The sequence below is a fragment of the Balaenoptera borealis genome, assembly GCF_965194805.1.
Source record: "Balaenoptera borealis genome assembly, chromosome: 12".
NCBI classification, from domain to species: domain Eukaryota; kingdom Metazoa; phylum Chordata; class Mammalia; order Artiodactyla; family Balaenopteridae; genus Balaenoptera; species Balaenoptera borealis.
Window position 1 is genome coordinate 53,534,533 of NC_138869.1, and position 13,480 is coordinate 53,548,012.

General features: G+C 44.5%; 1 protein-coding gene across 1 annotated transcript in view; it reads left to right on the forward strand.

The window, feature by feature from the left end:
* MLH1 (mutL homolog 1) overlaps positions 1 to 13,480 on the forward strand; it is a 49,230-nt gene that overhangs the window by 6,094 nt on the left and 29,656 nt on the right. Inside the window, exons 4-10 of the mRNA XM_082348497.1 lie at positions 3,071 to 3,144; positions 4,766 to 4,838; positions 5,953 to 6,044; positions 7,487 to 7,529; positions 7,669 to 7,757; positions 9,722 to 9,834; positions 12,556 to 12,649. Coding sequence (XP_082204623.1) covers positions 3,071 to 3,144; positions 4,766 to 4,838; positions 5,953 to 6,044; positions 7,487 to 7,529; positions 7,669 to 7,757; positions 9,722 to 9,834; positions 12,556 to 12,649 — 578 coding nt within the window. The remainder of the gene's footprint in view (positions 1 to 3,070; positions 3,145 to 4,765; positions 4,839 to 5,952; positions 6,045 to 7,486; positions 7,530 to 7,668; positions 7,758 to 9,721; positions 9,835 to 12,555; positions 12,650 to 13,480) is intronic.

The following is a 13,480-nucleotide window of genomic DNA, read 5'->3' on the forward strand; positions in this document are numbered from 1 at the left end:
GCCACCAGGGAAGTCCCTGTTCTATTACTTGTACATACTGCAGTCTATTTAGATAATTTCCTGTTGAACATTTATGCTCTTTGCCATTTTTTTCGTGTTTAATGCTCTGGTGAATATTCATGTACATACAGTGTGTTTTGTTCAGTTATTTCCTTAGGATAAATTTATAGAAATAACATTCGTGAGTAAAAATATGTATCCTTTTCAAGTAGTTTGTATTAGTTTCTTATTGCTGCCCCCCAAAATGACCACAACCTTCGTGGTTTAAGGCAACACAAATTTGTTATCTTACAGTTCTGGAGGTTAGGGGAAATGGGTGTCACTGGGTCTCACTGTGCTACAATCCAGGTGTTGGCAGGGCTGTATTCCTTTCCGCAGGTTCTGAGGTACCAGAGAAACTGTTTGGAGTAGTTATTTGGGGGAAATGAGAGCCAGGGTGGGGGAGGAGAATGGGGCCAATTACTTTTCGTTTTAGGCCTTTCTGTAGTTTTTGGATTTTTTAATCATGTGAATGTAGTTTACTTTTACTTGGCTTATCTATTTATTTTATTCTGTTTTATTTTTTGGCCTCTCTGAGTGCCTTGCGGGATCTTAGTTCCCCAACCGGGATCAAACCCGGGCCCCGGCAGTGAAAGCGTCTGAGTCCTAACCACTGGACCACCAGGGAATTCCCTATTTGATTTTTTAAAATTAAAAGGCAGCTGTGACCCAGTCACTGCAATTTAGATCAAATCCGGGTAGTCTCAAGCACCCTCTGGCTCACAGTGAGCCCCAGGTTGTTCCAGGTAGGGGCAACATCAGACTGTGTACCCTGAGGCCCCCCTGACTTTTTTTTTTAATAAATTTATTTATTTGTTTATTTATTTATTTTTGGCTGCATTGGGTCTTTGTTGCTGCGCACGGGCTTTCTCTAGTTGCGGCGAGTGGGGGCTACTCTTCATTGCGGTGCGCAGGCTTCTCACTGCAGTGGCCTCTCCTGTTGCAAAGCACAGGCTCCAGGCACGCGGCCCTTAGCAGCCGTGGCACGTGGGCTCAGCAGTTGTGGCACGCAGGCTTAGTTGCTCTGCGGCACGTGGGATCCTCCCGGACCAGGGATCGAACCTGTGTCCCCTGCATTGGCAGGTGGAATGTTAACCACTGCGCCACCAGGGAAGTTCCCCCCCCCCCCCCCCGCCCCCCCTCCTAGACTTTTAAGTAGGCCTCAGGTCAGCCCTAGCAAAGCAGTTTCATTCTGACTTTGCAACTTCCTGAGTCAGTTCCTAAGTGCATGGCCTCCTGGAGCCTTAGCCCAGCTGTAGGGTATCTTTGGGGTTGTAATTAAATAGGGAAGATTTATTGAGGGATTGCTGTGTGCCATCCATGGTTCTCAGCCCTTTGTGTGTATTAACCCTTTCACTCTTAACAACTCCGTAGAGTAGGTTCTATTATTATTATTACCATGTTTTACATACGAGGAAACTGACAGAGTTTAAGAAACATGGCCAGGGCACACAGCTAGGAAGTGGCAGAGTGGGGAATTGAGCCCTGGCAGTTTGACTCCAGAGTCTATGTTCCTGTCTTCTTGCTCCGGTGCCGGTACAAAGGCCCCTGAAGCAGCAGGACCATCTGCCAGTGGCCCTTTCTTTTCCTGGTGTTGGGTAGCATTGTAGTTTTGGATGTATTTAATGTCCTTCCTTACCACAGGTCGCAAAATCATTTACATTTTTAATGATGAAAATTAGCTCAATTACATATACCAGGGAAATCTAGCTAGGACCTGGTAATCTCTGAGCCTGAGCCATGGTCCTTGTTAATGAACTGAGTCTGGCACAGCTGTATTCATTGTCTCCTGAGATGCTGTCACACAGACCCCATCACAGTGCCTGGGTTGCATTTTTTTATGCTATGGTGTCCTTGGGAAAGGAGATATAGATTCCAAAGGGCTAGCAAACCAATCCTGATTTTAAGGGGAAAAAAATGGTCTTTTTTTTTTTCTTTTAATTTGTTTAGTCTTAATTGCATAATTAAAAAAATATTTATTTATTTATTTGGCTGGGCTGGGTATTAGTTGCGGCATGCGGGATCTTCGTTGCCCCGTGTGGGATCTTAGTTGCGACATGTGGAATCTAGTTCCCTGACCAGGGGTTGAACCCGGGCCCCCTGCACAGGGAGCATGGAGTCTTAACCACTGGACCACCAGGGAAGTCCCTGCATAATTTTAAATTTATATTTCTTTTTTTTTTTTAACTTTATTTATTTATTTTTGGCTGTGTTGGGTCTTCGTTGCGGTGCTTGGGCTTCCCGTTGCGGGGGCTTCTCTTGTTGCAGAGCACGGGGTCCAGGCGCGTGGGCTTCAGTAGTTGTGGTACGAGGGCTCAGTAGTTGTGGCGCACGGGTTTAGTTGCTCGGCGGCATGTGGAATCCTGCCAGACCAGGGCTCGAAACCATGTCCACTGCACTGGCAGGTGGATTCTTAACCACCATGCCACCAGGGAAGTCCCTAAATTTATATTTCTAAACATAAAATTGCTTACAGAAAACAGTTTTGAATAATAGTATACAGTACTATCTATTTGCAGTGTTCCCATTATCCATTTCTGAAGGCAGGCTTTAAACTTGTTAGAAGACGAATCATTGAGACTATTAAATACACCTATAACTCTACACCTGAATACAGTTGCTATTAAGGTTAATGTTAATGCTTGGGGGTGGGGAATTCCCTGGTGGTCCAGTGGTTAGGACTCGGTGCTCTCACTGCCGAGGGCCCGGGTTCAATCCCTGGTTGGGGAACTAAGATCCTCTTAGCTGTGCGGTGTGGCCAAAAAAAATGCTTGGGTGTGTTTCCTTTTGGACTTTTATATATATATTTTTTCCCTTGTTCTAGTAATTATGCTACAGATTCAACTCAATAGCTTCCTTTTTTTTTTTTTTGTTTTTTAAAACGTCATCAAAGCGAGTGAGCAGAGTGCTCATTGTTGCCATTTGTTAATACAAAACAGAAGAGGCAATTGAGATAACTTCTCCGTTAATGATGAGACGGGGTGACCCAGCAGTGGGTTGTTCTTTCATTCCATTTCCTTTTTTTCCTTAGGCTTTGGCCAGCATAAGCCATGTGGCTCATGTCAGCATTACAACGAAAACAGCTGACGGGAAGTGTGCATACAGGTATAGTGCTGTCCTCTGCTATTTGTATAAATTCATCCTGAAATGTGCTTTTTGCCTGCATCTCAAAGTAATCCTATCTGAACACCAACGTTATCTTTTTTGGTCTAGATCTTGGGTAACTTTTCTTTCCTGCCTTTGGATTAGTTGATAATCCACAGGGATCATCATAGGTAATAATCTTACTTTATGGACTCGTGAAAGGTACGATGTAACAGATTACAAGTGCCTAGCAAGGTGTCTGTTACACAGAGGAATTCTGAGTCCGTGGGAGCTGTGATGTCATTCTGCCCCTTAGCCTTCGGCAGGATGTCGCTTTGGCCTGATTATGAGGCCGTGGCTGGGGTGCTGAAGGATCCTGGTTCCTTAGCCGCTCTGAGCGCCCCCCAACCGCACCTTCCCACAGGTGGCCACTGGCTGTCTCTTATGTTGGCACAGTTTTCAGAGGCTGTTGAATGACCTTGGAACAGAACAAAAAGGGGATTCAGGGAATCAAAATCACACCTTTGTTTTCATAAGCACTGGCCATTCCCTAGTGGAAGATGGGTATTGAGTGTCTAATTCATGCCAAAAAACAGAATTTTTTTTTTTATCATACAGATTATTAGTTTATATAGAAAATAGCTTCAACAAAGGGCAGTTCTGCCTGTTTCTCAGCCCTCTTTAACAGATGAGTGTGTGCAGTAATGGAAGATGGAGCATTTCAGAGTCTGCAGCACTGGTGCTAGAGTGGGTTTACTCGATGCAAATTGTAACAGCCCCAGGACCTAGCTGGGCTGATATGATTAGAATCCCTTCTCACAAACTCGGGAGCCGCTTGTGAGTGAATGTCTTCTGAAATAGTCTGGGACACAGGTTCCATTTCTTTGCCTCTGGGGTGTTATGCCCCTGCTTGGGACCTCTAGTAGCTCTCCTTCTGTGGCAGGATGAAATCGAGTCATTGTCGTAGCAACTAGCACCCTCCCAATGCACTCAGCCCATCTTCCCAGCCTCTCCCCTCCACACATCCTCAGCTGCTGCATACTCTAAAGCTTCTTTGCTTTTGTTTATGTTTTTCCCCTCCTGGATGGTCTTCCCTGTTCTCTCCACCTGAGATTGTACTGCTTCAGAGCCCAGGTGAATTGTCATCTCTTCTGTGACACTTCCCCCCATCCCCACCCCAGGCTAAATGTTTTCCTACTCTGGATCACTTAGCACCTTGTTCTACACTTAAGGGAAAAGTCTATCCCCTCACTAAATCAAGAACCTCCCAAGGCCTGCCTTTATTACAGGGCGTTTACAGGCCTGATAGATGGTAGCCCCTCAATAAATGATTGCAGAATGATTGAAAAAAATTTTACAGTCATCTTAGGCAATGGCAAAACTATTGTTTGTAGCCCAGAACTCAGGAACTAAAAAGCAATGTTTGCCAAAAAAACAAACAAAAAATGGATTTTTCCCCCCTCCTTTGGTATCCAATTAGAATGGTTATGGAAGTGGAAAAATAGAGGAAACTGGTAACTAAGACAATTTATAACATGGCTATATTTTAATCTGTTGTTGCTGTAATTTACTTTTTTACTCTTCGGATAAGTATCTGTTCTTTTTTTGTTAGCTCTCAGTAATCTCTTATATTTTCTGATAGAGCATATTACTCAGATGGAAAGCTGAAAGCTCCACCTAAACCATGTGCAGGCAATCAAGGGACCCAGATCACGGTAAGAATGGTACACGGGAGGGGAAGTTTTTGAAAAAGAGCTCTGTATAAATATTGAAATAAAAAACAAAATTGTCTTTGAGTTCTCAAAGGATTAAAAAAAATGAATATTTATTAGTTAATAGGAGCCCCAAGATATCACCCTGTAAGAAAGAGAAATGATTGTTGACTTTTGTGGCATGGCAGCCTGACCACCGCCTCTTTTTTTTTTTTTAAGAGGCTGGGAGTTTCTTCTGTTGAGACCACAGAAATCTGTGGCAGGGTAGCTGGCATTGAAAGAACCTTAAGCTTGGCTCCAGTTGAGGAGTCAGAGTCTTAGCCTTGCCACTCAGTGGTTGTGTGTCCAGAGGCAAGTCGTTGAATGTCCCTTAACCTCACTTTACTCATCTATCAAGGAAGGATGTAACGAATATCTGCCACTCACTCAAAGGGCTCTGAGTAACAGATTGTATCATTAATTAGGAGAAAGTCTGTTACACTGCCGTATTTCTGTGGTGCCACATTTGGTCTCTTCCCGTTCCGAGATCCCATAAAGCACCCCAGTGTCGTGTTACACATCCCACCCTACCACCCTCAGCCCCAGCCAGAGCACGTCTCCTCAAAGGTTCCAAGCCCTGGGGTTGATGAGGCAGGTGGAGAGGGGTTGGGGGCCGAAATGAACGTGTACTTTGCAGTGCACGTTAAGGGGGATTCCTGTACCTGGGACCACAGTGTAATTTCCAAGAACCCCTAAAATATCTGATAATTATTCTTAGTTTGCAAAATAGTTTGAATGCCATGTGGTATTGTAATTGTTTATAAGTTTATGTTTGCCCCACTAAATCTTGTGCTATTCTGGGCAGTACTGTGCTTCATTTGTCTTCTTATTCCCAGCACAAGGCAAAGAGCCTGACATGGAGGTAACCCCCAGTACCTATCTGAGAAATCAGTGAGTGAAGCGGGAGGCAGGTGAAATATCCCTTCTTTCTTTTGTTAAGGCTGCCCCATCTCTTGCCCCCTCCCCTAATGCTTAGAACTGTGCTGGTGGTAAATGTAGTTGGATTCTCTGCCTTAAGACCCAGCTTTATTTCCATCTATTTCTGTGAGTTTACAAGAAAAATCAATCTTCTATCCAGGTGGAGGACCTTTTTTACAACATATCCACGAGGAGGAAAGCTTTAAAAAATCCAAGTGAAGAGTATGGGAAAATTCTGGAAGTTGTCGGCAGGTACAGTCCAAAATCTGGGCGGGGGTCTCTGAATCACTCTCTCACCAAAGGAATGTGTTCCGCTGCTTAGAAATTGAGAACAGTTGCTGAGCTAGACGGTAAGCAGCAGTACTAGCCTACAGATTGTTTCTGGTCAAGGTTTAGTCACCACTTCTGGGTTGTCTTTCATGTCCCCAGGAGAGAGCAGGAGTTGGTCTCTGTATCAGTGAGGGTCCTTTGGTGGCAGGCAAAACAAACTGAGTGTACTAACTTGAGCCCAAAAGACGTTTATTGAAAGGCGAGGAGTGACTCAGCAAGTGGAAAGAAGTATGTGGACGGCTGCTTCTTGGGGAGAACAAGAAGCAGGGTGGCTTCAGGGATTTAATATAGTGGCCCTGCTCCAATTGTTTTCATTCCTTTCCTGACTCTGCTCAAGAGCCTGTCTCCCGGGAGAGTGCATCTTATTGGTATAGCCTGGGTCCCTCCATCGTGTGCCCACATTTGTGGGGAGAAGATTTCTTGACTGGCAGTCTAAGGATATATCAAGTGGAATGGGGAAGAGATAGTGTCCCAAAGGAAGACTAGGGGCTGTTAACAGAGTGAGAAGGGACTCAGGGCAGGTGAAAACAACATTATGTCCAGGATTGACTTAACCTGCTAGTGCAGTGGCCCCAGCATGGCTCTCTGAGCCTGCGTGTCCTTGAATTGTAACAGAGGTGTGTTAACTATTTCTCAGTATTGCTACAAAAATTAAAATCAGTAAAACATTTACCTCTATTAAAGTGGAACAGACACATCAAGTTTTTTTGCTTTTTTTCCCCTGGAATCGTATGAATCAGTATCACAATATTAATTAGCTCCTGGAAACAGAGGAGTTCTGGTTGGCTGTTTTTGTTCTAGGTGTGATAAGTGAACTAATTGTTACTGAATAAGTGCGTTTGGCTAGACACAATCCTCCAGGTCCTGGGGCCCATGGAGGGAGGAGTAGTAAATGATAGCCAACCGAGAAAAGGCTGGGAGATACTAGGACAGGACCTTGCGGGGAGAAGAAGCGGGTGGGGAGGGGGTGTGTTGGGGACTCTGAGACAGAACAACAGAGTGCAGGGGGTGTTCAGGCTACATTCTCAAGATGTCTTTGAGGCAACCCAGATCTTTTGAGTTTGTGAAAATAAAACTGTAGGCAAGGAGGAGGTTGTATTGAAATATCCTTGAGTCTAGTCAGCAACGTATAGAAGCAAAGTTTTTTGTTTTTTATTCGATTCTGCCACATTTAGCATTGATATCTTCATGTCATCTCTGTTGGCTTATTTTCCTGTGGGTAAAATATGACATTTAAAGATATTTTTGTTTGTATATATCTTTGTTTAGATTACTTAACTCCACCAGTTTGTTTAACTGAAAGGGGGCATGTACTCTGCATTTGGCCACTCTTTTTTTACTGTTTTGTTTTTTTTCTCTGCCAGGTATTCAGTACACAATTCGGGCATTAGTTTCTCGGTTAAAAAAGTAAGTTCTTGATTTATAGGGGATGGTTATGTATTGTAAAAGAAGAAAGTATTTTTTATAGTTGCCCGTGGAGACGAGGTTACGGTGTTTCAGTCAGCCCTGTGAGACAGTAAGTTGGATCTTCTGTTCTGTTTATCAGCAAGGTGAGACGGTAGCCGACGTCAGGACACTGCCCAATGCCACAACCGTGGACAACATTCGCTCCATTTTTGGAAATGCTGTTAGCCGGTATGTTGATAATTTATATTTTTAAAAATCTTCTGCGTTCCGTCACATTATTCTGGAATCTGTTAACACCTGCCTTAAGAGTTTGCTTTAACCAAATATGTAGGCTTGTTTTCATGCTTCAGGCTTATTGTCATGTTTCAGATTATTTCATGGAATCAGCCCTTCTTGGGTGCATGTCATCTAGGTGCTCTGGCTATGAATCAGTGTGTTCTCTCTAGGTCTCTGTCTTGACAATATCTCCAGTACAGGAGAATTCTGTCATCTTCCAGTGCTCCCTCTCGTCCTTGTATTTTCATTATCATCACTTTAGGATTGCATTTATTATCATTCAGCGTTTATTAACGCTCAGCCTCCCATATTCCAGTCTTTGTCTCAGAAGTTAAGGATATAAAGACAAATAAAATGTTTCTGCCCTTAAACACTTGCCTGTCTGGTGGCAAGCAGTTTTGTGTCACCAAATCTTCATTGTCAAGGAAAGCCTAAGCGGGAAAATTGCTTGTATTATTTATAGATTTTTCACGGTACTCCCTTCTGTGGGTGAAAACCACTGTTTCCATCACAGATCCAGAGCTAAATCTCAGGACTTTGCAAAGCCCAAAGTGCCTGTGTCATAATCTGAGGGGAAAGATACTAAGAGCCTTCTATATGCCAGGCGTGCACCCGATGCTAGGGGTACACAGATGAACTAGACAGCCCCTGACTTCACTTTTTCCAATAATCTTAAAAGCAGGAGCAATAGTCCTAGAACTCAGTTTTCTACTTTGAAGGACAAATTACTCACTCTTGGAATAAAACCACGTTCCTAGCTAGGGAATAGTCAATTTGCTTTTAATTACCCTTTTCTTACTAATTAAGTATTACGGAATTGTTTTTTTCAACTGTGCTCCCAGAGTAAAAAGAGAGCTCTGTTGTACGGTGAAACTTTTAAGAGCTCATTGACCAAATTTTAAGACTCAGAATTAGTTATGAAATTCCTAGGGACTGTAAGAGAGCAGCAGTTCCCAAAATATGTTTCCAGAACACCAGCCTCTTTTTTGGGGAAGAGAGGGTTTGCTGGTTCACCGTGTGGTGGAAGAAAGGCCAGCTGTGCCCTCTACTCAGATTGGGAGCACACAGCACTGCCTTCAAAGCATCCTCCATCCATCCAGCAAGTGCTCAGTGAGCAAGTGCTCCTTGCTGGGTGCTGTGCTGTGTGGTAGAGATATTCAGTAGGGAATAAAGCAGAAAGGATTCTTGCCCTCAGAGGACTCATATTCTAGTTGGAAAGACACAGGAAATAATTATTCCATTCATTAGTGACTGTGCTGTATGCCTCAAAGGAAAAGTATAAGGTGGGGGGATCTCCTGTGGTTGGGGAGAGGGATTGTCATAGAAAGCTGTTTGAGGAAGTGGTCCCCGAGTTACGGGGGATAAGGAGGAATTAATTAGCTAGCAGTGGGAGCTTTCCAGGCAGAGGGACCAGCACTTGCGAGGCCCTCAGGCAGACATGAGTGTGCCTTGTGGGAGAACCTCCTTTCACCTATTGGCCTCCCCTCCCCATAAACACACTCTGGGGAGCACCACACAGGAGCCCCATCGTGGTGCCCATCAGCAGAGTAAGGGATTCAGCAGAGATGAGTTCTTTGGAATCTCATCTTTGGGACTTAGTTACTAAGATACATAAAAGTTTCAGCAAAATAAGGTCTCAGAGCCTGGACTTGCTGTGTCCTAGCAGTGACGGTGACGCTTGGCATATAACATATTGTAAGTGCTTGAAAACACTAGCTAGGTGGGTAGGTGGGTGGATGGATGGACAGACGGATGGATGGGCGGGCCCCGGGGATCTCAATGAACCAAGTCACAGGGGTCCACATTTGGCAGTCAGTTTATGGGAAGGAGCCCTGGTTTTTCCAACTCTGATTCTTTAGAAAGTTTGAATTTTCCATTTTTTTTCCAAAGCCTCAAAATTTCTCTTTTCCAATCAGAGAATTGATAGAAGTTGGGTGTGAGGATAAAACCCTCGCCTTCAAAATGAATGGCTACATATCCAATGCAAACTACTCGGTGAAGAAGTGTATCTTCTTACTCTTCATCAATCGTAAGTGAGAAAGAGCCACGTGGGGAAATCTATCCACAGGGAACTTTAGGGGGCCATGGAAAAATTCCTCATGGACAGGTTTGATTACACCCAGGGAAACCTCATGCCGAAATGTGGTTTAATTTCTGCCCTTAGTCTGCTCAGCCCTCTCACGTGCTCATTGTTGGCTGACAGTTGGGGAGTCTGGTTCTTGCCTCTGAGAGGGTGCCCAGGAGACGGCATCCCAGGCCCCTGTGAGCCAGTTCAGCCTGCTCATCTGCTGGTCTCAGAGCCTTTACCAGCAGGCCCTGGGCAGATCTTTGTTCTCTCCTTATATCAAGGCCCAACATCGGAAATTGCACAGCAGGATACAGGGAGGGGGTATCTCATGTGCAGGCAGTGTTTGTTTTTTTTAATTGAAGTATAGTTGATTGGGAGTTCCCTGGCGGTCTAGTGGTTAGGACTCAGCGCTTTCACTGCCATGGCCTGGGTTCAATCCTTGGTTGGGGAACTAAGATCCCGCAAGCTGCGCGTAGCGGCCAAAAAAAAAAGTAGTATAGTTGGTTTACAGTATTGTATTAGTTTTAGGTATACAGCAAAGTGAATCAGTTACACGTCTATATATATATTTTCAGATTCTTTTTCGTTATAGGTTATTACAAGATACTGAATATAGTTCCCCGTGCTATACAGTAAATCCTTGTTGTTTGTTTTATATATAGTGGTGTGTATTGGTTAATCCCATGCTCCTATTCTTCTCCCCACTTTCCCCATTGGTAACCGTAAGTTTGTTTTCTGTCTGTGTGTCTTTCTGTTTTGTAAATAAGTTCATTTGTATTATTTTTTAGATTCCACATGTAAGTGATATCATATAATATTTGTCTTTCTGACTTCACTTAGTATGGTAATCTCTAGGTCCGTCTGTGTTGCTGCAAATGGCAGTATTTCATTCTTTTTTATGATTGAGTAATATTGTGTATATACATATATACACCACATTTTCTTTTTTTTAAAAAAATATTTATTTATTTGGCTGTGCCAGGTCTTAGTTGCAGCATGTGGGATCTAGTTCCCTGACCAGGGATTGAACCTGGGGCCCCTGCATTGGGAGTGCAGAGTCTTAGCCACTGGACCACCAGGGAAGTCCCTAAACCACATTTTCTTAATTCACTCATCTGTTGATGGACATTTAGGTTGCTTCCACGTCTTTGCTATTATAAATAGTGCTGCTGTGAATGTTGTGGTGCATATACCTTTTTGAATTAGAGTTTTCTTCTTTTCCGGATATATGCCCAGGAGTGGGATTGTTGGATCATATGGTAATTCTATTTTTAGTTTTTTTAAGGAACCTCCATACTGTTCTCCATAGTGGCTGTATCAATTTACATTCTCACCAACAGTGTAGGAGGGTTCCCTTTTCGCCACACCCTCTCCAGCATTTGTTATTTGTAGACATTTGAGAGGTTAGGTCAGACTCTTATGTGTGTTATTCACTTATCTACACACTGGGCAGGCTCACTCAGGTGGCAGGGACAAAGAACACTCCTTAGGCTTATCTCAAGTTCAGAAATCTCAGCTGAGGGGCTCCAGCTGTTCTTTTGTCAGATTACACAGTACAGCAGCATTATTGAGGCAGCTGTGGGTGATGTAGTGAGCCCTCAGAACAATAGTCTCCTCATGGATAAGATCACAGCCGGTCTTCTCATTGGAAATAAAAAGATGTGGCATATCCTTGGCTCCACCAACGCAGGACAGCAGGTCATCAGCAGGTCATCGGTCTGAGGGGAAAAGAGAGCTGTGTTGTATGAAGATCTTCCTCTGATTTTAGTCTTTTTTTTTTTGAAAGCTCCTTTTTAAAAAAAATTTATTTTATTTTTGGCTGCATTGGGCCTTTGTTGTTGCACACGGGCTTTCTCTAGTTGCGGCACACATGCTTCTCATTGTGGTGGCTTCTCTTGTGGAGCACGGGCTCTAGGCGCATGGGCTTCAGTAGTTGTGGCACGTGGGCTCAGTATTTGTGGCACACGGGCTCTAGAGTGCAGGCTCAGTAGTTTTGAAGCATGGGCTTAGTTGCTCCATGGCATGTGGGATCATTCCCAGCCCAGGGCTTGAACACGTGTCTCCTGCATTGGCAGGTGGATTCTTAACCACTGCGCCACCAGGGAAGCCCTGATTTTAGTTTTATCTCTCCCAGCTTTTATTGTTTTCCACCCCCTCAAGCCTGCCTCATTTCCTAAATTACCTTCAGTGTGCATTCAGGTATTTCTACCACCTGAAATGCCTGGAAAACGCACTGTTAACCTTAAGTACTCCATTTGGCTCGCCCACTGTTGGAGGTCCCTGAGCAGAGGTAGCTGCTCCCTTCCCTGTGGTCCTTACCGCTGGGAGTTGGAATTAGGTTTATTTACCAGAGTTTGTCTCCCAGCTTGTGGCATGTGTGGTAGGTCCCCATGATGTATTTGCAGAATGAAATTCTGAGCAAGGGCACGTGGTCCACCTGGACCGGCAGGGGGAAGGGAGTGGGGAGGCAGAATTGACTGCCCTGTCGTGTTCCTGCTACTCGGGTGAGAGGAGAGCCCCAAGGCCACAGTGAGATGCTGAGGAGTCGTAATGGTCAAGGGGGCTGATGTGGATGTCACCCCAGAGGCGTTCTTCCTGAGCTGATGTCATGGCATAGTATAGGTGTGCACCTGTCACCTCACCCCTTGGGACAGATTTGAGCTAATTACTTTTATTTTCTAGATCGTCTGGTAGAGTCAGCTTCCTTAAGAAAAGCCATAGAAACGGTGTATGCAGCATATTTGCCCAAAAACACACACCCGTTCCTGTACCTCAGGTAATGCAGCTCTGAACTCCTTACCCAAGACTCACAAGGAAGAGTAATTCTGTCCAGCGGTCCTCTTTGAAAGAGATGGACTTGCTAATTAGCCTGGTCAGAGTGAATCCCATACCCCACTGGCACAGGTTGTTCTGTCCCTTTTCACAGGTAAAGGGCACAGTTTTCCTATATTTATTCACTGCTGCAGAATCCCACTGAGAGGCCCCCTTGTGCCAGGCAGTGTGTTAGTGAAACAAAGGTGAATAAGGTCTTGCCCCTGCACCAGGAAGAACCTGCCCGAACCTGGCAGAGAAACCCTTCCTTCTCCAGGGTCTGTCCAGTGCCCTCTACCTGCAAAGATCCACACTGCAACGCTCCATTATCAGAGTCAGCGGTGAATGGTGAATTTGGCCTGAGGCAATAAGTTGATAGCTGGCACAGCCTCTAAACTGACTTTTGTACTACATTTTAATGTTAGAAAGTTCTCTCACATACACTGTTTTGATCTCCACGTAATACTGAGCAGTAGATAGGGACAGGTTCATGGTTACAGACGGGAGAGCCAGTCCAGAGAAGTTAAGTGCCTTGGCCCTGGGTTATGTAATGAGAAATTCCACTAGTTCTGGAGAGGTGATAATAACAGCTGACGTATGATAAACATGCTGGGTACGTGCGAAGTGCTTTACACGAGTTTAATCCCCACCATGTATTATGTCCAGTTCACAAGTGAGGAAACCGAGGCATAGAAAGATGCTGTAACTTACCCACAGCCACTCAGCTCTCAAGTAGCAGAGTCAGCATTTGAACCCAGGTCACTCAGACTTGACCTTGAAGTCTTAACCGCTGTGT